The sequence below is a fragment of the Capricornis sumatraensis genome, chromosome 3, assembly GCF_032405125.1.
Source record: "Capricornis sumatraensis isolate serow.1 chromosome 3, serow.2, whole genome shotgun sequence".
Taxonomy (NCBI): Eukaryota; Metazoa; Chordata; class Mammalia; order Artiodactyla; family Bovidae; genus Capricornis; species Capricornis sumatraensis.
The window spans coordinates 61,844,526-61,870,227 of record NC_091071.1 but is presented as its reverse complement, the minus strand read 5'-3'; the positions used below and the strand labels follow the sequence as shown (position 1 = coordinate 61,870,227).

Below are 25,702 nucleotides of genomic sequence, written 5' to 3'. Positions count from 1 at the left end.
CATACAACATTATGTCTGAGATTCATCCATATTGTTGCACATATTATAGAAGTTTGTACTTTTCCTGATGGTTGGATAGTATTCATTGTATGACTGTGCCATAGTTTATTTATCTGCATTAGTATTAATGAGCATTTGAAATGTTTCAATTTTTGGCTATTTTGAGTAATGCTACTATAAACATTATTAGACCTGTTTTTGGTAGACAGAAATAATCATTTATGTTTCCTATCTATCTCTACACATATATATTTATCTTTAGTTGATTCTGAAGAGTTTTCCCAAATGGCAGTACTGATTTATATTTCTACCAGCAATGTATGAGAATTCCAATTGTTCTACATTCTCTCTAATAAACTGTATCACTCTCTTCAGTCCTTTTGACTTTAGCTGTTCTGGTGGGTGACTAATAATATGGAACATCTTTGCATATTATAGGCTAACTGTATATCTTCTTTTGTGAAATAGATATTTCCCTCATTAAAAAAAATAGATTGTAAGCTTTTTTCTTAATGATTGATAGGAACAGGAGTCCTTTTTCAGACACATGTATTATAGATTATCTCCTCAGAGAGTGGTATGCTTTCCTCTCTCTAATGTTGTGTTATAATTACAATTGTTCATAAATAAAAAATAACCGAGTCTTAGACAGACTAAATAACTTCCCACATTCATTCAGTTACTAAAACGGTAGAGCATGGATTCAACCACAGGCTTCTGATCCTAAGCCAGTGCTTCTTATTGCTCTTCTGTTTTGAGGGAGTAGGGATTAAGAATGTTCAGTCTCAGTAATACTTTTTTGAAGGCCTGACATTGTTGAATAAAGGTAAGTGAGTGGATGGAAATGTCTTTATATATCTTAGTTACATGATGCCATATAAACATAGCACATTATAGGCAAAATTTGCTGAGAACCAGACAAATAAGTCTGTTTTAATAAAGTTTCTTTAAGGTTGCAAATTTGCATGAAACCTAGGAAACCTTCTTAAAGGCATATCTGTTGCTTCCGTGTTTTCTTCTCTGAGTTCTCACTTCTTAACTAATTTCCTAGAAGGGTTAATGGACTTCCACAAGAAAGTTACGATGCTCTATGTGAAGTAAAAATGTCCTTGCATTTTTGTTTTTGATAACACGTGTTGGTTTATCAAGTTATACAAATAACAACTAAAAATATTTTCTGCCACTGAGAAATGGCAAAGATTTAAAGATTATCAGAGAGGGAAAGATAAGATCTAGTATCTGCTTGATTGAAATGTGAAGCAGCAGAACCATTCTGAGACATATGTGAAGTTCACACCACTCTACCAAGTAAGTCCCATCTAAGAATACATCATAAGGAAATAACCATCTACCTATCCAACTAATTTAATAATTATTGAGTACCTGTGACATTATCCTAGGCACTAAAGTTAGAGGTGAAAAGACCAGATCTTTGAATCAATGAAATTAATTATCTAGTGGTGGAGCCAGAAGTATGTGTGTGTATATATATATATATATTTTTATTTATACAAATACACATATACTTTTATTACATGTGTATACATTTATAAAATGTATGTTAAATACATAGAAGCAGGTATAAAACATGTTTATATTATATATATAAGCATATATAAAAATGTATATAATATATACATATATGTATATACATGCATATATATGTATAATGTGTGTGTATATATATATACATAGTCTCATAGTATTAAGGGTACTAGGAAAAATAAAGCATGGCATGGTAATAGAGTCATTTCAAGCCTGTCTAAAGAGGTAATATTGACAGACCCTCGAATAAAATAGCAGGAATTCTGGGAAGAAGAGCATTCCAGGAAGAAAGAGTAGCAAGTACAAAAACCTTAAAATGACATGAGCAAGATCAAGGTGAGTGAGAAGAGCGAATGCAGGCTGTGAGGCGAAGGAGCTGATCAGAGGCCATACAGTCTGACAGAACATGAGAGAAATTTGGATGTGATCAAAGCGTGATTTCTGAGTCTCCCGAGGGGTGATCTGAGCCAGGTTTTCCTAAGATCATCCTCACTGGTATGTGGAGAACTTGTGAAAGGATAACAGGGAGATGAGTTAGGAGACTACTGTAGTTGTCCAAAAGGGAGCCGATGGTTGCTTGGACCAGGGTGGTAGTAGAGAATCGAGCAGTATGTTTAGGATATATTTATGGGTAGAAACAACCAGACTTACTGGCTGATTAGATGTAGGGTATCAGAGAAAGGAATCAAGGATTACTACCAAGATTTCAGCATGAACATTTGGTGAATGGTGGGTGGTATCATTCACTGAGATTAGAGATAATGGTATTTAGGAGAGTGACCAAACTTCCTGGTCTCTCAGCCAGGAAAACTTCGGTATTTTTAGTTCTGTTTACTGATGAATAAACCTAAAGCAAGTGACTTAAGTGATTGGTGCCTTAATCTGAACATGTGCAAAATACCATCATTTTCTCCTTGGGCTCTAAGAAACAATAAGATTGTAAAGGTAAGGCAAGGACTTCAGGCAGAAGACACAATGAAAAGTTAATAGTTTTGGGGCCTATGCTCAAGTGATTCACAGTTAATGAGATCAAGGTCATGCTCTGTTTCACATTTAAGGGCTGTGGATATCTAAATCTGTGTCTTGTGTTGAGTACCGAAAAAAAAGTGAACCAGTCTTTAGAAGTAAATCACCGCAAGTGGACAATGCCAGCTCACACCCCAGGCCCCAAAGCAATGAGTTTTTAGGAGCAATAGTATTCATTCAGTTACATATTATTTTTATCATTATGCCTTCAAAATACTTAAATTTTGGATAGAATTTTAATATATGAATTTTGCTTTCAGTGAAAATGCAATAGGTCCTCTGTTTATTATGCAGTCATTTACCATTTGTCAGAGAGTTTTTGAAAAACTATGAGCCTTGCTCACTCACACCTATCAATGTCTTTCCAAGCCAAGCTTTCCAGAATAGCAAAGGAGTTCCAATTTCAGAAAGGTGCTCAGGAAACAAGACTATAATTTCAATAGAATCGTACTTTGTGCTTTCTGAGGTCACTGAAGGATACTGCTTGTCAGTTTTTGCAATAATTTCCCTTTTTACACTTGATACTGCACAAAAAAGATTAGGCACCAGAAGCAGGCAGTGTAAGGATGGCTGGTCATACTCTTTCCTGTTTTCACAAGTGCATTGTCCAACAACTCATTTTTATTTCAAAAAAACAAAAGAAATGCCCGGATTATAGCTTAACACTCATGAAAGCAAATTAGTTCACTTTGAAACAGAATTCTGAAATCATTCTCTTCATTTTATCGATTTCTCAATGATGAGAAATGAATGGGTGTCAGTCAGAGGACCTACGTTCTTTGTGTGGTCTTGTGAGGAATGAACCTGAAAAGCCCAAGGGACTCTGCACCAGACAAAGAAACATGGCGGACCAGTATGTATATCAACTTGTGTGCTGCAGAAGACTTCTTAAGCCTCTGCCTCACTTGTCTACTTCTTATCTATGCTCTGACACAGTACAGATGATAGAAACCACCAACTGATGACACGTTTTAAAGTTTAAGATAGAATTCCATTAAGACAGTTAATGGATGTGTGAGGGAAGGGAGGAAACAGCAGCATACGAACTGCAAGATGAAGCCAATTTGGTACCTTGGAGTTCTTTGCAAAACAAAATGTAATTAGAGATGTACAGATGCTGGAGCATCATCACTGTATCGGTAGATGCACAAAGAAATGAGGATTCATTTGTAGTCTAACAGGACTGCAGCTGTTAAAAGAGCAGGAAGAGAAGACCTACATTGCAGATAATGTTTGGATATAACAGTTTGCCTCTCTTTATTTATTAGATGTTTTCTTAGAAGGTGATATGCAAAAAGATCTTGGAAAATCTAGTAATAATCTGAATGCACTATTTGAAAGAATTTTTTTTGGAAAGTAGAGCTCTTTTGGTAATGGAATAACAACATACACATTTTTAAGTTCTGTAAACTTACAGATTAGATTTGCTTAATTAGAAATATATATAGTAGCAAAGTTATATACCTGGAGAAAATGTCAATAAATCAGACAAATGGGAAAACAAGTGATTCTATAAAGGAAATACACACAACCAGTCAGCTTGCCCAAGGCAGGTTTACCCTTTTTCTTAAGTCCTCTATTATAAACACTGCAAATCTCTCATGAGCAAATGTCTGGCCTTCCATTCCTGAGAAAAATGGCCCAGCTGGATGAATTTCCCACTGATGTTACAGTTTCTTCCCTCTGCACCTATTTTGTTTGCATCTCTGAGGAAAGGTAAGTGCTTCCACCTGGACTATCTATCTTTTAAATCTCTTCTCTCTTTCCTATAGCTCTATTTTGTTTCTATTAGGTTCTTTCTGTTTACAAAATGCTAACATTTTCATGTTCCAAAGCCTCTGACTTGGTTCTCTCATGGAGCTTTCCATTTATCTTTTCTTTGGCACTGAACTTGCAGTGGTCCTGTGCAGTGGCCCTTTCCCGTTCCTCTCTCCCTGTCCATCCTTACCCATCTGCAGAAGCCAATGGTCTCTCTTTAGTATTCTCTTGCACTGGGCATACAAGTTCCTTCCTGAAATGCTCTACCCAGTTGATGTCCACTACCCTGCCCTTGCCTGGTTCTCCTTCAGCCTCGATAAAAGCTCATCCAGGACTTGTTCACCAGTTCCTATTCTTCTGCCTGCCTCTAGGTGTTGACATCCCTCAAGGTCATTTGTTGTCCTCTTTGTGTATTATGTGATCTAATTCACTCCAGTGACTTCCTCTACCACACTGACAGAGACTCCTAAAATCACAGGTCAAAGTTCTACAGGTTCATAAACCACCCCTCTCCGTTTCCCTAACAGTCTGTGGACATATATTTCTGGGCATTTCCAACTCAACATGCCTGATACTGAATGAATGAGCTGCTCCACATAGGAACGCTTCCAAGAAGTGCCCGTCAATTGATGACCTTCCAGTTGTATTAGAATTGTCAGCAAACACTCCTGAATTCTTTCCTCTTTTATCCTCTACATTTAATGAATGACCAAAATTTATTGATACTACCTCCTAAATACCTCTTCTGTAGCCTTATTCACCTTTTCATCCCATAGACATTTATTCAGCATCTACCATCTGCCCCTGCCTCATTTCAGGCCCCCATTTTATCCTCCTTGGATCATCATAAAACTTCTTTAGAGATATTGTTACTTCCAGTCTACTCTCCAAGTCTTTCCCTCTCAACCCCTGCTCTACGTTCTCATAATCCTCTTCATATAATTATATTTTGATCTCACACTAACTACAATGTTTCACACTTAAATGTATTACCAGGATAGAGATATTCTTATGCTCTAGAACAATGTTTTAATTCATTTTTGTGTCCAATATTCAGAAAACCATAGGTGGACAATAAGTTTGCTGAAGTAAGGAATATTTAATTCATTGCAGTGTTTTCTAGCCTCACAAGTAAAAATACTAGAACAATCCACTGTTAACAGCCAAATCATAACTAGTGAAATGAATATAAATAGAATGGATAAATACATTTTAGCCATTGATTATGTAAAGTACTTGAATAATTATTTCCAAAGGTTTTATATATATGTTTATATATGCATATCAAATATCAATGCATATAAATCTTTAGGAATCCTACACAAACTTACATATAAATAATAAGCATGTACCTTTGCCAGAAAATTTAAAGTACATGTGAAAACACAAATATCACAAAAATATAGCCAGACCTCTTTGCAACTTAACTGGTATCTGGGTCTCAGGAAGATTTCTCATGGGCTCTTTGTGTTTGGAAACTCATCAGAGGTTTGTAGCCCAACAACCCACCTGACCAATTAGTAACCGTAAGCAGTCAGTAATAAATTACATCATACTATACTCATCTGAGTCTAACTCAACAGAGGAACTAAAAAGCCTCTTGATGAAAGTGAAAGAGGAGAGTGAAAAAGTTGGCCTAAAGCTCAACATTCAGAAAATGAAGATCATGGCATCCAGTCCAATCACTTCATGGCAAAACAGTGGAAACAGTGTCAGACTTTATTTTTGGGGTTTCCAAAATCACTGCAGATGGTGATTGCATCCATGAAATTAAAAGACGCTTACTCCTTGGAAGCAAAGTTATGACCAACCTAGATAGTGTATTGAAAAGCAGAGACATTACTTTGCCAACAAAGGTCTGTCTAGTCAAGGCTATGGTTTTTCCTGTGGTCATGTATGGATGTGAGAGTTGGACTGTGAAGAGAGCTGAGCGCTAAAGAATTGATGCTTTTGAACTGTGGTGTTGGAGAAGACTCTTGAGAGTCCCTTGGACTGCAAGGAGATCCAACCAGTCCATCCTGAAGGAATCAGTCCTGGGTGTTCATTGGAAGGACTGATGTTGAAGCTGAAACTCCCATACTTCGGCCACCTGATGTGAAGAGCTAACCCACTTGAAAAGACCCTGATGCTGGGAAAGATTGAGGGCAGGAGAAGAAGGGGATGACAAAGGATGAGATGGCATCACTGACTTGATGGACATGAGTTTGGGTGGACTCCAGGAGTTGGTGATGGACAGGGAGACCTGGCGTGCTGCGGTTCATGGGGTTGCAAAGAGTCGGACATGACTGAGCGACTGAACTGACCTGATACTCATCTGAGTTATCAACAATTACATGATTGATAAACTTACGCAACAATGCTCTTTAAGAAATTCCAAGTACTATGTCTTGTGGTATTATTTAACTTTCCTCACCCTTTTAGATATCAGATGCAGGTTTTGTATCCTAGTGATGATACCACTCATGACCAACCCAAATCCCTAAGACACATAATCATTAGCAGGTGGCCTGAGACTGACCCAGTATACTCTGAGTCCTATAATCACCCATCTAGGCCTCCTCCACCTAGGAGCCTCATTTGGACTTGATCTAATTCCAAATGTCCACAAGGGTTACCCATGTAGAATAGTATTGTCTGACTTATTTCACAACACCTGCTAGTTAGCTCACCTGCTTTGATAGTCACAAGACTTCTCATTGGAATGTTGATCTCAGTGCCCCACTTGAGGGTGAATTGTTGGACCAGTTTGAAAGTGGAAAGAATAAGCTATATAGAATTCTCCATATGGCTTATGATATGTAAAACGAAGCAAAGGACTTGCATGACAAGCTCAAAAACACCAAAAAGCTAAGTACCTACATGGAAATGAAAGCTAGTTTATGAAATTCTCATAGCACTAAAATATTATACATTGGGTCAATATGATGCTTGCGGGCCCTTTTCATCTCATGCCACGTTACCATGGCTCTAGCTAAATTCCAGAAATCCTGTCTCTTCAAGCATGGTTTATCACTGTGAAGCTTGCTAATTCCTAATTAACTATGTTTATGTCTAATTTTCATATCTTGGCCTTTAGACTAATCCTGGAAGCACAGGAAATTATCTATAAATAAAAGTGACTCTACTGAATCGGAATGTGCATGCACTTACGATTAAAAAAAAAAGCGTATTTAAGTAACTTAGGATCCATCAGTCAGGTGGCTAATTTTATAAGTTCAAAACAGGTCCTGTGCTGTAATTTTCTGCCAGGCTCAGTAGTGACTGAGGACATCCCTGCCCTTTCCATTTGAAAGCCTGTGTCAATCAGGTTCTGGCCAATGGGCTACACCCCCTTCAGTGATTTTGTGACCCAGTGAAATGATTGTCACTGCTCTCCTTGTCTGAGCACCATATGACACCTGCTCCATTGTCCCTTGTGCCACTTTATTGGAGAGTAGAAGCTGCCAGTCTTGCACTCAGATAAAACAGTTGCATCTCCAAATATCTCCATGCTGGAAGTTGGCAGCTTATACTCTGTATCAGTGAGCTGGCACTGATATAGTGAACTTGTCACTTCTAAGTGAGCACAAAAGAGGGCTTATTTGCTAGACCTTGAATCTAATGAACAGCTTTCTCCTATTTTGTATAGTTTTCCAGTCATTTGACTTATACAATAGAGAAATCATATTTCGACTTCTTCAGGTTAAAAAATTGCCCCTTTTCTGATTTGTCATCAAGAGGTGTGACACAGTTATTTCTGAGGCAGCTTTATTATGGAAAACAGAATAAGTAACTCATGTCACTCAAATCAAATCCCTCGGGGAGTAGGTCCAGTAGTGATTCAAAAGCCAGGAATAAGATTAAAAACCAATTTTCTAGGTGGAATGAGGAACAGGTTCTTTTTCTTCTAAACTAATGGCCTTTCACAGAGGAAACATTCACAAGGTACAAGGGGGACATTTGAATTCTCTTCCTCCCACCTTCTTCCTTTCTTTAGGAATGCAGACTTTAGGCTTAGCTTTGAGGCTCCAGGCAGGGTGAGGAGCACACTGATGATGGAAAGGTCAGCCTGAGAGATACTGAGGAAACTGAGTCCTCACCTACAATGTCTATCTTTACCTAATAGAGAATGTATAAAACATTGTCAGCCAACAAGTTTAGTGCCTTAGGCTGTTCCAAGGAGACAGGTACAGGCTTTTATTCTGCATGGACTTAGCTGGGTACTGCCTGCCCTAAGGAGACTGTGTAGACTTTCAGGGGCTGGACTGCCCAGGTTTACGTCTCCATTTCAAATCTAGCATTTGTACCTAAATTCAATCTGCTGCTTTATTGCAAAGTTGTCAAAACCAGCTTTATATTTAAGACATACAGGTTGCAGGAAAAAGTCTGTCGACCAGAGAAAGTCTCCTTTAAAAAGGTGAGATTGATTTAAGAAGCCTGATCTCTAAAGGGGTTTGTCTAGGGTGTCTCATCATGGTTAGGGGTACTGCAACATGGGGGCTTATGACTGTGACCACGATGAAATTGAGCAAGAAAGAGATATGACATTGTACTGCAGACTGTGAGCTTTCCAACTATAATACAAAACAAATGGCTAAGAGTTTCTTTCCTGCCCACCTGTGCCCCAAGGTATATAAACCTCATTAAGTCATTGGTTGTGGTGGTGGTTTAGCTCTAAGTTGCATCTTACTCTTGCGAACCCATGGACTATAGTCCCCCAGGCTCCTCTCTCCATGGGATTTCCCAAGCAAGAATAGTGGAATGGGTTGCCATTTCCTTCTCCAGGGCATCTTCCCCATCCAGGGTTTGAACCAGCATCTTAAACCCACGTCTCCTGCACTGCAGGCAGATTCTTTACTACTGAGCCACCAGTAGGACGCTAGAAAAGACATCATAGAAAGGACGCTCCATCAACTCATTAGAAGAAGTTCTTTTGCAAGTAATATGGTATGTGGAGAATAGAGAGAAAAACAACAACAACAACAAACCCACAATCCTCTTAAACACTAAACAGGAGTTTTTAACGTGGGGTCTGTGGACTTCCAAGAGGTCCATGAGTTCTCAGGATCCATGAACTTGGATGACAAAAAGATATATTTTCATTTATCTCTAACTGAAATTCACCATATCCTTCAATTATAAATGAAGGCAACAAACTACAGCAGTCTGGGTAATACATTTGCCTTTGTCACCCATACATGTCAGATATTTTTAAATGAGATATCACAGTTGTCATAGAAAGGTTAAATACTGTTTAGCAACACTTCAAAATTATGGCAGATATTAGACCAGCTGTTAGATCTTATTTAATGCATTATTGGTATAATACTGTATCATAACAAACATTGACAATGGTATTTTAATACAATTGGTTTCCTTTGTAAAACTATAAATTTCATTTTATGGGTTTAAAAACACCATTCAGAGAACAGGCTTCACTAGTCAGCCACAGGAATACAGTGGCTAAGACTCCGCACTCCCAGAGCAGGGAGCCTGGATTCAGTCCCTGATAAGGGAACTAGATCCCACATGCTACAACTAAGAGTCTGCATACTGCAACTAAAGATCCCGCATGCCACAACTGAAAGCAGCCAAATAAATAAGTTAATAACAGAATAAAAAATTAAAAGATTAGAAAAAGAACCATTGTGTTTAGGCCCATCACTTCATTGTGCCCATACTACCTTCATTTCTGTCCCTCACCATCATTTCAACTACTTTCTCACCGACATCCTGAATTCCTTCTCTTGTCCCCAAGTGTTCTTTCATTGTCTCAGATGTTTAAATAGGGCAGTCTCTCACATCTTCCACTGTATGCAGTACTGGTCCTTTTTCTGAGAATCCTCTTCCCTCCACCCCTAACCAGAGCCTCTGTGTCTCTCCCAACAGACAGAGACAGCTTCAGTCTCCTGCCTAAGCTTTTCCTTCGTTCCCAGACTAGGTCAGCATCCCTTTCTTTCTGTCAACCTTGTCATCATCTGTTCAGTAGTACCCTTCCAGCTGGATGCTCTAATGAGGGCAAAGCCCACACTGGCCCAGTTCACTATCATGTATCCAGTGTGTAGTGTCAGGCTGGATACCTATGGGAACTCAATAAATATGTGTAAATACATGCACCAAAAAACCATTCTCTAACTTATGCTTTAATATATTTTGTAACTTTTTGATTTAATGTATTGTTCTCTTGTTTCATGTTGTTACTTTTATTTGCTTTAAAGCGGCATAATATTCTATGGGGTATAAGTACTTTTAAAAAATAATTTCCCTAGCTGATCATCTTGTTTTCAGTTTTTACTAATGCTGTGATGAATTTCTTCATGTATATCATTTTATTTTTCTTGCTTTGTATTTAGGATTATTTCCTTAGTATAAATTACAGGAAGAGGAGTTAATTCATCTATGGGAATGAACATTTTTATGGTTCTTGATTTATTCTATGACATTGCTTTCCAAAAGGAGTCTCTCAATTTAAAATGCCATAAATAACATAAATAGAACGTTTGCTAATGATTTTTCAAAGTACTTAAAATGACATTTCCTAGACAGTCATCACTGGATTGGTCAGTAATGGGGTAACATTTTTGTTGAAAAGGATAACATAAAAAACTTCTCTTTAACTCAAAATGTAGTACACTAATTTCCACATGGAGGAAAATATTTTATTTGTTAACAGAGAACTAAGGACAAAGATATTGTGCTAGGGAAGACAAATTGTTTTACCTTAGATATAGTCATTTTGTTAGTTAAATGGGCAAAATTCATTGAAGACTCTATCTGAAGTTCAAATATTTGAAAGCAAGGAATAAAATAATCTCTATTATGACAAGAATTATGTCATTTCATATTGAAAAGACAAAGAACATACTTTCTAGAGGCTAAGTAATATATTAATAGCATACAAGAAACAAAAATTTAAATACTAAGAATTTTTTGCAAGATGTTAGAAATAAAATGTATGGGCTGACAGATTTCTCTTTATTTAAAGACATACATACCAGCAGGGACTTGTCAGGCAGGGCTGTGTTTCTCCTTCTAATTCCATGTTCCCTCCTACTCCTTTGGTCTCAGTAGCCAACCTGGGCTTCAGGCTAGGCTGCTTCTTCATGAGTAGTACTCAATTTTCTCCCTCAATACATGAAGTTGTTTTGGGTTGTCCCTTGTTTTAATATCCTAGCTACACATAGAACAGATTGTTGACTTAGGAGGTGGGGTGTCCATCTTATTGAATATGAAGAAAAAGAGCTAACCAGCTAACCAGTGTCTTGTTGGAGAAGGCAATGGCACCCCACTCCAGTACTCTTGCCTGGAAAATCCCATGGGCGGAGGAGCCTGGAAGGCTGCAGTCCATGAGATCCCTGAGTGTCGGACACGACTGAGCGACTTCACTTTCACTTTTCACTTTCACGCACTGGAGAAGGAAATGGCAACCCACTCCAGTGTTCTTGTCTGGAGAATCCCAGGGACGGGGGAGCCTGGTGGGCTGCCGTCTATGGGGTCAGACACAACTGAAGCGACTTAGCAGCAGCAGCAGCAGTGTCTTGTTGCCCTGTTCATATTCTTGGGGGGGGGGTACCAGAGCTTACCCCGTTAAATTCTTCTTAATGATAGTAGTCTAATATATGCTGACTATGTGACTGCTGTGTGCAGGATGCAATACCAGCATCTGCAGGGGACATAATGGATGATACGTTAACCAGTGGGAGACAGGTAGAAAGACATTTCCTGCATTACACAAATATGCACAGAAGAGCAAGAAGGGTCCTTCCACATCTTTAAATGTCCCACTGGGAGAGCTCAGGTTTATCAGACCCTAATGTCCTGGAATGAAGACAAAAATGCAAATAATTGAACTGAGCTAATAAATCAAGTGCTTCGCTATGGCTTAGTGGTAAAGAATCTGCCTGCAGTGAGACTCGGGTTTGATCCCTGGGTTGGGAAGATACCCTGGAGAAGGAAATGGCAAGCCACTCCAGTATTCTTGCTTGGGAAATCCCATGGACAGAGGAGCCTGGTGGGCTACAGTACATGGGGTTGCAAAAGAGTCAGACTAAACAATAACAACAATAAAACAAGCACATAAAGGGATGTAAGTGTAGGTCACTGTTGCATGGCATGAAATGGTCATAAACTCAAAAGGACAGTGTCTTCAGTGAGCCAGGCACATTTATTGACTCATTATTCCTGACAACAATCGTGGGAAGTAGATATCAGCTCCCCCATTTTATGGATGGGGAAAGAGAAGGTCAATGAACATTACTTAGTCAGAGTAAAACATTCAGTGAGAGGTAGAGATAAACAAGCTTATGCTCTTTCTACTACATGCTAGGCAGGTAAAGGTACTCAAGAATCATACCTTGGTTACTATATCTTTATCCAGAGCTACTCAAAAATTGATTTTTAAAAAACAGTTGTAAAGTAGAATGGGGAAAGAAATAACCCACATTTCTGAGATGTCAGACCCAGTGAAAAAGAATCTCAGTCTTCAAAAAGCATGTACAGTAAAGTTCATGAACCTTCATCTAAAGGCAGTGAATCATGGTAGAGAATTTGAGGGATCACCTGGGTGAGACCTTGAAACTACTTTTCATCTGAATGACTCTGAGCCATTATTTCCCCTCTCTGGGTCTCATGTTATAGTATCCCTCAAAGGATTTTTATAATTAAATAAGATAATCTATATAAAATGTTTAGACATTGGTACTTTGTGCAGATTACAACAAACTGTGGAAAATTCTTAAAGAGATGAAAAAGTTGGCTTAAAACTCAACATTCAGAAAACTGAGATCATGGCATCTGGTCCCATCACTTCATGACAAATAGATGGGGAAGCAATGCAAACAGTGAGAGACTATTTTTTTTGGCTCCAAAATTACTGCAGATGGTGACTGCAGCCATGAAATTTAAAAATGCTTGCTCCTTGGAAGAAAAGCTATGACCAACCTAGACAGCATATTAAAAAGCAGAGACACTACTTTGCTGAGCAAGGCCCATCTAGTCAAAGCTATGCTTTTTCCAGTAGTCTTATATGGATGTGAGAGTTCGAGTATAAAGAAAGCTGAGCGCCGAAGAATTGATGCTTTTGAACTGTGGAGTTGGAGAAGACTCTTGAGAGTCCCTTGGACAGCAAGGAGATCCAACCAGTCAATCCTAAAGGAAGTTAGTCCTGAATATTCATTGGAAGGACTGATGCTAAAGCTGAAACTCCAATACTTTGGCCACCTGATGTGAAGAACTGACTCATTGGAAAAGACCCTGATGCTGGGAAAGATTGAGAGCGGGAGAAGGGGACGACAGAGGATGAGATGGTTGAATGGCATCACTGACTCAATGGACATGAGTTTAGCAGGCTCTGGGAGTTGGTGATGGACAAAGAAGCCTGGTGTGCTGTAGTCTATGGGGTTGCAAAGAGTCAGACATGACTGAGTGGCTGAACTGAATTGAACCAGGCATATAATGATATACATTAATTATCAGTTGTACTGCTGTTAAAGTAATTTTTTTGCATATAAGTCTAATAAGCTTGGATCTGTTTTATCTGTTTTCTAGAATATACTATATTAGGTGCAGCATAATAAAAGATAATGATAGCTGACTACCACAAGGGGCAGCTCTCGCCTCTCATTGAAAGTAGCTGAAATAAGACCACACAGGAGGACCAAAAACAACCTCCCTCTCCAAAACTGTAAGAACATCAATAATAGTTGTTTTAACTATGCTTTACACTTTGCAAAGTCCTTTTGCAATCATTTCATTTGATTCAAGCAACATTACTGTTTTGTAGGGAGGGCATTACTCCCACTTTACCAATGAGAAAAGAGAGTCTCAGAGAAGGGAATGCCTTCTCTAGAATCATAGCTAGTCAAAAGAGCAAAGAGTACCACAGTCTATACATGTGCTGTGCAGTATGGTAGCCATATGTGGCTACCTAAATAAAATTAAACATGCAGCTCCCCAGGAGCACAAACCACATTTCAAGAGCTGAATAGTTCATGGCACTCGTGTTGGACAACCCAGATTACAGATCACTTTCTTCACCACAGAAGGTTTTATTGTTATGCTGGTCTATAGAAATGAGAGCACCAAACCATTACTGCATAATACTATGCCCAGTGTCCACGACAGTGAGCCTGATTCTCAGAGAGAGATGTCAGGGAAAAGGAAAATACTTTAGAAATGTTTTTATGAAAAACACTAAACTTTTAGCTCTAATTATAGAGTTAAATTTGTGTGGCACTAGGCTATAAGCATCATCAGAACTGCCCAGAATCCCCCAAAATACCTAGAACCAGTGCTCTGCAAACAGAATCTACAAATATTTATTTAGTTGTTCTATTTCATGATTGACTCATTTCAGGAAAATATGTCAGTATAAGAGAATTCTTCCCGAAGCAAATAAATTGAATGTCATAAAAATGTAATAATCTTTGTTAAAATCTCAAGGGAATTTATGTTTGTACATTTATAAAATTTAGTGTACATACAAAGTCTTTTTATATTTCAATATCTATTTGATGTAGAAAAATTGTAAATAAATGTAATCAAAAAGAGATGAATGCCAGTTAAAATAAATATGTTTGAAGATGAGAAATATTTTTAATAATGATATAAGCCTTAAAATAATGGTTTATAGCATATCCCCAGTAAGTCATAAGTTAACAGATCCTCAGTAAATCATACGTTGGTCTTAACTTTTGGTTCATTTTCTTAGAGCAACACTAGGAAATAACTTTTAGAAGTGGAGAGCCTGACAATAAGTGCTCGGTATTACTTTAAAGCAATACAGAATGCTCAGAAGTTTCAGAAGTTAGTTTCCAGAGGATGACAAATACTTGACTACACAAGAGTCATCAGCCTTGCCTGGCAGGATGGTGCTGTCAAATTCAAGGTGCACGGACATAGATGGAGGCAGTTTCATTTTTTAAATTGACTTTGAAAGTCTTAATGATATATGTACATTTCATGGAAATATGAGCTTTACTATAATGGTCTGTTCTCTTTAGACAGATGGGACTCAATTTATGTTCTACATGATTGTATCCCAGAATTTCAGCCTTAAGATGTTTGTCATAATATAGTTAATCGATTATTTTATGAGGGCTACTAAATCTTGGCCTCCTGAATTTGGGTAGATGCATGCCGAATTTATGATGGCGCTTGTCTAAAAATGACAGATGCTGCCAAAGCAGAAAAGTATCATTTTCTTCTACTCAACAGCACAAGGTCTTGGTGCGAGAGACAGAAATGGGGGAAAGAGGCATTTACAAAGGCCTTGCTGGCTAATCAATGGAGTCCTGCAGCAGTCTGTGGAAATGAGAAGCTGTCAGATGGGAAACTTAGCCCCATTTGTAACAACACATAAAAACTGTGAAACACACAGGGGAACCCATAAAAATGACGAGGCGAGGGTCTCCATTTGTATCTTTGGCAGAAAAACTCTTCGACAAAATTGAAAAATGCAGTTTCATAAAGTAATGGGATGACCATAAAAAGCTGAACTGTAGCCTTTCCAGGCAAATCGTACTGATGTACTAGTTGATAACTGCTCTGGGTTCACACCTGAGGAATTCCCACCATGCAAAAGCACATTATGCTGAAAACTAAAACAGGTTTTGAGATGTCCTCACTTCTTTCCTTCCTTCTTAGGTATTTTCTGGGGCTGTCATCTCTATCTCCATGTTATCGTCATGGGTATAGGATAAACAGGGCTTCCCAGGTGGTGCTGGTGGTAAGGAATCTGCCTGCTAATGCAGGAGACACAAGAGACGTGGGTTCAGTCCCTGAGTCGGGAAGATCCCATGGAGGAGGGCATGGCAACCCACTCCAGTATTCTTGCCTGGAGAATCCCATGGACAGAGGAGGCTGGTGGGCTATAGTCCATAGGATCACAAAGAGTCAGACAGGATTGAAGTGACTTGCACACACACATACACATAAGGGATAAACAAAACAGTGTTTCTGAGCCCAGTGGAAATCTTTTAGAGGGGTGGTCCAAATGCTACTGCAATTGTGGACAATATTCAGGAAAATCCACTGGACCCCTGAGGAGGCAGCCAAGGCTTTGCCATATTGGTGATGCTCTTGCCCTCTGCTGTCCTCTATCTCAAGGAGTGTGTCTGCCTCCAGTTACATAAAGTCAACAGCTGTCAAGCAGGAGCTTTGAGAATACTTGCCATGTACCTAAAATGAGTGTTTTCATTCAGACTTGTCCTTGAAAAAAATCTCTAACTCCTAAAGCTTTGGTCTCTTGCAGTTAAATGAAACAGACAACATATTGCACAGAAACGAAGGATTATCAATAAAACAAAGCCTTAATGGCCCTTTCACTGCCACCTCTCCTGCTGAAAAATACCAAGAGACAGCCAACAGTTTAAAAGTAATACATAGTCCTACTCAATAGTCCTTAAAAAAGTGGGTTAGTGGTTTCTGACTTTGCCCATTGGGACACTTGTATTAATTTTTCCAAGTCAGGAAAGTTTAGAAGTAATGGGAACAGTGGAATCTGCATGGGACAAGAAGCCCCTAGTTCCTACTCTGACTCTACTGGGATATGAGTGGTGTAAGCTCACAAAGCCATTTCATTTTTCTAAGACCCAGGTCCTTCAATGTTGCCATATTTTTGGGAGCAGCTTGAAGATGGCTACTGTACGTTATTTTTCTTTGTAGCCCTAGGAGACAATACGGTAAAACGAACAGAACCCCACTACTTCGGAAGCTCCTTGGGAGCAAGAAAGTGTCTTTCTGTTGATTGTTGTACCCTAGAAATGGCAAATGTTATAGATGCACTACACTACTTAGCTGGGAGGGATTGGGGGCAGGAGGAGAAGGGGACGACAGAGGATGAGATGGCTGGATGGCATCACTGACTCGATAGACGTGAGTCTGAGTGAACTCCGGGAGTTGGTGATGGACAGGGAGGCCTGGTGTGCTGGGATTCATGGGGTTGCAAAGAGTCGGACACGACTGAGCAACTGAACTGAATTGAGCTTAGCATAGATAATAAATACTTGCTGAGTGAATAAATGGATATAGAGTTTATTGTGTGCATGTGTGAAGGAGGGATACTAGTCTCAGCCTGACCAGTCACCGAGTTGTTGAGAGGGTCATACGAAAATAGTTACACGACGGGATTTTACAAACAGAACAAACCCAAGGTATTCCTATTGTTACATTTTAAGCAGAACATGTTGGTTCCATCATCTTTTGCTCTTAATTGCATTTATAAATATATTTATAGCATTTTGAATCATTCCATCTGCTTTCATCTTTTTAGACAGCAACTGATTAAAAGCTGTTTAGTTTTAAATAGCTTTATATACTTTGAGCTAGACGTGTATTTTCCCCATCTTGATACCTAATTAATTAAAAAAATCTTGTGCCAAAGACTAGACATATGGACCATTAGGGTGAATTGTCACAATATTTTATCTCTAGGTTGATTATCAAAATATTTCATTATTTTCACAAAAAAAGGTTTTCCAAAGGCTCTGTTTTTTGAGCCTGCTATGAGTGGTTAAATGCTGTCACAAAGAGCATTCAACTTGATATATGGGGCATATTATCACAGGGAAGTGTACTGTCATATGGCATTATGACACTTGAACTCCAGGGAGAAATTTGGGTAGAGTGTCTGGCCAATATGTTCTAGCCATTTTCCTGAAGTTGCCTAATGCTTGCTGTGTCTTGACCCCAATTTTCTCAAAGCACATTTATCCTCCCTCCTACAAAGTTTTGAACTCCCACTGATACATCGTGAAAAGTGGGGATAAATCCTAGAAGACTAGAAAGCTATTTCTTTGGATTTTATGTTTAATTCTATTCTAACTTCTAAAAAGTGAATAGGACAGCTATCCTTGCCTGAAATAAAACATATTTAGCTTTTTTCAATCATGTGGTCAGAGCTTCTTATAGTAAATGAAATTCCTGTTACTGTAGTTTAAACTCATTTTCTTTACAGACTTGAAAGAAAAAAAAAGAGAAAGCTTCCGATAATACCCTGAACTTTTTTTATCTGATAGTTTCATTATAACAAATCTCAGATCCAGACACAACATGATCAAATTATGTCTCCAAATGCATCATAAAAAATGTTGCCCCAGTTGCTAAAATAGCAGGTAATAAGGCTTTTCTAGCTCTTAGAAGATTGTTAGGTCACTTCTTAGAATAAATAATCTGTGTTCTCAGGGAGTAAAGTGATATCATCTGTCAGTCCCATACTTCTTGTCAGATTCTTTGAGATGATATTTTTTTCTTGACTGATTTTCAGTGAATCCCCAGATGCTGTACTCCCAGAAGCTCCCTCTCTTAAAAGCTGGCTATTTCCTCTTCCTCAGGATTTGCCCTCATTGAACAATACTCTATTACTAAGTTATTGATGCTAAAATGTGAGAAAGGAAACTGAATCACTAAATCCTTTGGATGCTTTGAATGCCTGGATTTTGAAATCTGGTAGCTGAGACATCATGTTACTAGCATATTCCCTTTTTACTCAGATATCTCAGAATCACATAGACACTGCTTAAACTCACTTGATAGGAACTCTTCATTCAAAAGAAAAAAATCAATGCTAGTGAATTTCAGTCTTGAAAGAATTATCAGTCAACCACGACTTCTCACTGTGACTGTTACTCTACTTTTTGGCTGACTCCTTACAGGCAGAGTTGTCTGAAATAAAACACTTCAGTCAGTTAAGTACCACACTCCTTCCTATTCCCTCCCCCTTCCCTCTGTGACCCACCTAGACTGTTTATGAAGGTGTGGTCCCTGGGTCTCCTATTCTCCTAAAGTGGGGTTTTAAACAAAATCAAAACCAGTTACCAAAATGTCATGACTGTCTCTCATAATAATGTTATGACAAAGGGAACTTTTTAAGGATTTAGAACTAGGTGGTCAACAATAGGTTTTGTATTACATTATTTAGACCAGATTTCCCATCTGGGCAAACTTTATAATTTTCTAACTTGGAAATTGTACAAGACACATGTGTAAATTCTTGCTTAGAAGCCAACATTTAGTTGAAGGAGAAAAAAAAAAACCATATATCTATTTAGCAAATATAACCCACTTTATTTTTAAATAGTGGCATTTTTCAACAGCTTTGGTATTGCTTTTATAGATATAATAGGACAAATTAAATGTTTCACTAGTATTAATATTTAAAACATGGAGAAACAAAAAAGTAATTGAATGACCTAACCAATGACTTGCCTAATAATTTATCAAGATTTTGAGTATGAAAAACATGGAAAAGTGAGGTAACCCTCAAATACATATAGCTTCCATGACTTTTAATCCAAGTCTGGACAATGACATGGTGAGTGAGGTCAATACTGTTGGACAACAGGTATTTTGGGGGATACATAGGGGAGTGGCAGAAGAAGCAGAGGATGTGGGATTAAAGCCCACCACACAGCTACTGGAGAAGAGACTCTGGGCTTAAGATGTTTTTCTCTCCCCACTGTCATCTCCTAGGGTTCTTCTAGATCTCAGTTCTCTTTCCTTGTTTATACCACTACTGTGCTTGATCTTGGTGTATTCCTATTACCTTCTAGGCAAACATGATTATTTGTAAAGTCTTAAATAAGCTGAAGGAATGGAGTGACAATAACCTCCACTGTTTTTATCAGTTTGCTTATAAGGACTACGGTGGATAAATAGCACAATTCAGGTAAGAAAACCTTTCTCAGAATATTATTTCATAGAGGCAACAATATCCTGTAGAAAATGAAATCAGGCAGGAAGTCAGAGATGATGGATCCTGGTCTTCCAAACACTGGGTAACGCTGGGCAAATAGCGGATACAATGTGGACCTCACCGTGGCTTGCTGTTTTATAAACTGGAGATAATATTTGACTCTAATAACTGATAAGTCTGGGTTAAAGATTAATTTGTTAATATGCAAAAAAAGGTTTTGTTCTTTAGAAGGGGAGAAGTGTGATGTAATAATTTAGTATTTATTATCTGTTCATCAGGTATCATGATTTAGTGATCCTATCACACAGAGAATAAAAGTCTTTTATCACCAAGTTTGAATCAGCTCATTCATTCCAGGCTTCAGAGCTTTGGGCACCAGCATCTATGGGACCTCACCAATAATGGTCCCTTTTTACATAGTCTCTTTGTCCGACGAGGGTTTTCTGAATCCTCCTCTTACAAATGGATTTGTTTTTCTCTCAAGCCCCTAGGAAACCACAGGAAAGCATTCTTAAGTCTCCTCCTGAAATTCTATAATGATTTGGAGAGCAGAAGGAAATCAGAAGGGCAGTGTGAGTCTGAGTGCTTCCAACAACAGAAACGTGCCTAAAGAGAGAGTCAAATGTAGGAGAAAAGGACCATTCTCTCAGTTTTCCTTCATAGGCAGTCACTGCAACGACTCCTACACCTTAGGTGCTGACAGGTGGCTGTGAACGTGTGAAAGCCTATTAAACATCCAATTTCATGGTACACCCACTAGAAATACAATTTTTTTCTCTTCTTCCTGAGTCATTCAGTTTGAACCTACTCAGAAAAACTGCTGATTCACTGGGACTATGAAATAGAGACTCTTCTTAAGAGGCCCTTCCATGAGTAGCCCATTTCCGATTATATAAAGTTCTTTTAGTCAGTTCATAACTGTGAAAAGTTCCTTTAAAATCTTTGAGTTCATTTGTAACTCTGAGGGGAAGTCTACAAAGACCTTAAAAATCAATATCTTTTATTACTGGACACATTTCTAGATTCACTTAATAGTGTTACTCTCTCAAAAAACTTTACTCTGTTGCCCTTCAACTCCCCTTTACTGGGGTAAGAAAATATTAAAAAATGTCTGTTAATAAACAAGTTTAAGAATTTCTTGACTGAAAAAGTCCATTGCAAAAACCAAACATAAAATGAATAGAGAGGAATAATAAACTCAGTATTTTAGACCCATTTCTTGATTTTTGTCTAAACACAATGTGACCAAGAAGCTTCCACTTATTTTCATGCATATATATATTTACACACACACATATATACTTAAAGGTATATATTTAACAACATGGAATGGTAACATATCAAATGCTCAGATTCCGTGCAAACACACAACCTTTCCTGGGAAGGAAATATATTCATATTATACAAACAAATCATGGAGAGTAACATGCAACAGTGGAGGGGAAGAGAACGGGGTAGGGACAGAGGACCAGGAGGAACACAAAGAATGTAAAGAACAAAAAGTGTCATTGACCTGATTTGTCAGAGTTGTTGCCTGTGATGGGAGTGATGGAGCAGCTGGGATTAGCCTTTGCGCTGTCCTTGGAAGAAACCATTTTGGGTTTATTTTTCGTTGCCTCTAGTGCTTTGACCTTCTTGGCATGTTTACTTCCTTTGTAGTGGGCCTCGGCCTGGCTCTACAAAGGAGAACAAATCAGGCTCATTGTTTTGCTACTTACAAACACCACAATGGATGATCATGCAGGAAAAAATACATTCAGTCATAGGCACCACAGACATTTATAGCTCAGCACTCAACTACGTTTTTGGCATTTAATGAGTAGCAGACCAGTATCTAAGAGATTTGTGCATACTGAGACCTTCTATACAACACAGAGGATCTGTGTCTTTCAAAACCAGACATTATACAAGTGGACAAAAGGGTTAGGGCAAAACTGGGATGAAGGTGAACTTTGTCATTAATGTCTTCCCACCACTGCCCATCGGGGTTGCTTGTCAAATGTTTGGCTGACAACAAGCACCTTGAGTGTCCTACCCCGGTAAGACCTTACACGACCACTCCATTTAGTTTCCCTTTAGCTACAAATCTGTCTTCCCTGCACCTATATTCCTCTTGGCTCTGCTCTGAGAGCAAGTGATGTAACAAAGCAACCAGCTAGTGAGTGGAAATGGCACTGCATTGTGGAGTCATCTCTGCGTGCTTAATGTGTCATTCTGATGACTCCAGTTCTAAGAACAGACAATATAAGCCACAAAGGAAATAGGGACAATGCTTGTTTATGACCTCAGATGTGATTTGGAAGTCAAAGCAGTTAGTATTACATTCATGTATACACAAAGCATAGGTGAAACTGCGACTTCAATACTAAATAAAAGAAAAGAAGAAGAGTGATCAAGGCAGGTGAATATTAAAAATTTTCAAAAGACAAAAACAAGTTATGGAAAAACAAGAAAACATTTAGTCAATTTGCTGATTTCTGGAAAATTTCCCTCTACCTAAAGAACAAGGATTTTACCTTTTTGGCATCTAGTATAATGCACATATTAACTGAGGAATTAAGTATACTTGCTCCAATTTCAGAGAAGGCAATGGCACCCCAAATCCAGTACTCTTGCCTGGAAAATCCCATGGATGGAGGAGCCTGGTAGGCTGCAGTCCATGGGGTTCCTAGGAGTTGGACACGACTGAGTGACTTCACTTTCCCTTTTCACTTTCATGCATTGGAGAAGGAAATGGCAACCTACTCCAGTGTTCTTGCCTGGAGAATCCCAGGGACGGGGGAGCCTGGTGGGCTGCCGTCTATGGGGTCGCACAGAGTTGGACACGACTGAAGCGACTTAGCAGCAGCAGCAGCAGCTCCAATTTCATTTAAAACAGACCCCAAACATATAAACAAACTAAAACATATATTTTATGTAAAAAACCAAACATATATTATATGGTAGATTAGCTTGGTTAGAAAGGTAAAGATGCTGATAAGCCTGTTATATAAAATAAGAAGCAAAAGCGAAAGTTTCTGTTCAAAGATTCCTAAAATAATAACTTTTTAAACTTCAGTTTTCCTTATATACACTTGTGTGTGTTTGAAGACGGTAATATTCATGTTTTCATCCATTTTCCTCAGCAAGCAGAATACAGGTAGTGTGTGTGTGTGTGTCTGTGTGTGTGTGTGTGTGCACATGTGTGTAGGTAGATGTGGCAATGGACAGAAGGAGCAGGATTTACTTCTACATTTCAATTAAATATGTGATTTTCCTAGCACATAACCTGGATCCCCCAAGGTCAACAGATTTGAATTGACTATACTTAGTCCCTAACTTTCTGAATATTTTTTCATAAATATCATTGTAGACTGTCACTGACTTATCATTGTTCTTAGTTGGTTTGCTCAAGGACTTCTCATGCTGTTCTCTGTCAAGGTAAAAAAAAAATCCAATCCTAAGGGAGGAAAAAGTGTAATATTAAGTTTTCTTAACATCTGAGAATGGTTAAATCCAGCAAACACTGTTGGGTAGGCATAAATTAAGAAAATACACAAATAAAAATTTAAAAATTGATAACATGAAGAAATAACAACAATGACCAATATTATTGAGCCTCTGCCAAGAACGGTTTTAAGTGTATTATATGTGTTTGCTCATATAAATATCATAATACCCTGTGAGGTAGGTACAATTATTGGACAACACTTTACAAATAGAACAGTGGGCATGAGAAGTTACATACTTTATCAAAAGTCACACAGGTAGGTGTAGAAGCCACTTTGCGGATCTGAAATGCTTCAACGTGTAACCCTATTTAACTACATGTTATTGTTGTTGCTTCAGTCACTAAGTCTTGTAGAACTCCTTTGCACACCAGGCGCCTCTGCCATGGGATTTGCCAGGCAAGAATACTGGAATGGGTTGCCATTTTCTTTTCCAGGGAATCTTCCTGACCCAGGGATCGAACCCATATCTCCTGGTTGGCAGGTAGATTCTTCAACGGTAAGCCACTAAAGGAGCCCATTTAACTATGTATCCTCACTTTAAACATATACATAGACTAAATTCATAATATAATTTTATTAGAAGTAAAAAATTACATGCAAAGCACACTGTTTTTAATGACTAAGTGAAGGATTATACTTCAGTAGAAGTTTCTGTGAGTAGGGAATATCTTCTTAATTCATGGAAATAAATTTATTGGATTGAAAAAGTTCATTTGGACTTTTATGTATGATGTTATGGAAAAACTCAAATGAACTTTTTGGCCAAACCAACACTAACATAGTACGTTAGGCCTGAACCTTCTGTTGAGTAGCCAAGAAAGGCCCGCTTCTTTGGTATATAACAACTTCTACAAGACATCAGGAGACCACCTAGTAATTCATCTTACCAAGTATACTAAATAGTGAGATGTTACTTTAGTGTCCTTGGGCTAAAGAAACAAGTTCTCTAAAAAAAAAAACCCTCCTAGCACAAGATAAGTGGAATGTCACTTCCTCATTATTATTTCCTGGCATCCTTGCAGAAAGCTAACAGCATCAATTAGCCCTTGGGATAAAGAGCCAGATAAGTGACACCTCACTGGATGCCAAGATGGAAAGAGCTCTCTTGAGCCGTGATTCACTTTCCTTTTGAGTTCTGGGGCCTTGAGAAAAGCGAAACAAGCCTTCTTCACCTCTGCTTGCTGCTGTTTGTGAAAGATCCTGAGTTAAGACAGTGGCAGACACCACTCACTCATGCTGGCATCTTCCCAGTTCCCTGTGGTATTCTCGGTAGCAGCACTTTGCTATCCTCAGTACTGTATCTGAGGTGTCAACAGCTTCTAAATCCTGGGCAGATCTTCAAGTGAAACTGAGACATTGCTAAATAGCAACATGATTAACCTGACTTCATTATCTGGGAATCTCCTTAATTGAGGAATGAAAGCAACAAGGACAAGAGCCAGAGAACCTATGAATGAGGCAAGACGATGAAGCCTGATCAGCGATGGTTCTTGTATCATTTCTGAGAGACTTGGCTAACCAAATGGACTTATTTTATACCTCAGCGACTAATCAGCAGACACCTATTTATCTGGCACTAATGGTTTGTTTTCTGATTCCCTTCCCAAAGTACCTCTATACACCCTAAACTGGCAGTAATCAAATAAACCCCTTGCCAAGAATTGTCAAAATCAGAGAGTTACCCAAAGCATCATACTGACTTTCACACAGGAATTCATTCTTACAGAGGTCACTCCAGTAGCTACCTGACCACCCAATAGTAGAGGAATAGCTTGGACAGGAGATGACATCCTGGGATTTTATTTTTTCCTTCCATTCATCTCTATTACTAAGGCCCCTCACTTTCTGAAGTCCTCCACTTCTCTTAGGACCCTACTGGTCCAAAGAAAAAAGATAAATAATGAGATAATGCATTACTTTACAAATAAAAATGCAATAATGAGAAATTCGATAATTCACTGAGCTCCCATATCTGTTTTTTACCTTATTTCTATTTTGGACTGCAGAGAGGTAGATAGGATCTTGAAAGAAGACACTGAACTAAGTTTTCTTTGCACAGAAAGAACAGCTCAAACACACACTGGCAAGTGGCTGGAGTAAAGTCACTGGAGGAAGTCCTCAACTATTTATTTACTAAGAGACCCAACTGTTTTGCATCTTAAAATGTCATTGGAACTGTTCCCTTAATTACAGAAAGTGTATCATTAAAACT

The 25,702-nt window shown here is 38.5% G+C and overlaps 1 protein-coding gene across 5 annotated transcripts in view; it reads right to left on the bottom strand.

The window, feature by feature from the left end:
* Positions 1-25,702, bottom strand: part of ZNF385B (zinc finger protein 385B) — a 353,720-nt gene that overhangs the window by 15,165 nt on the left and 312,853 nt on the right. For all 5 annotated transcript variants that reach the window (XM_068967001.1, XM_068967002.1, XM_068967003.1 and 2 more), the window contains one exon: positions 21,513-21,675. In XM_068967001.1, the coding sequence (XP_068823102.1) occupies positions 21,513-21,675 (163 nt within the window). The remainder of the gene's footprint in view (positions 1-21,512; positions 21,676-25,702) is intronic.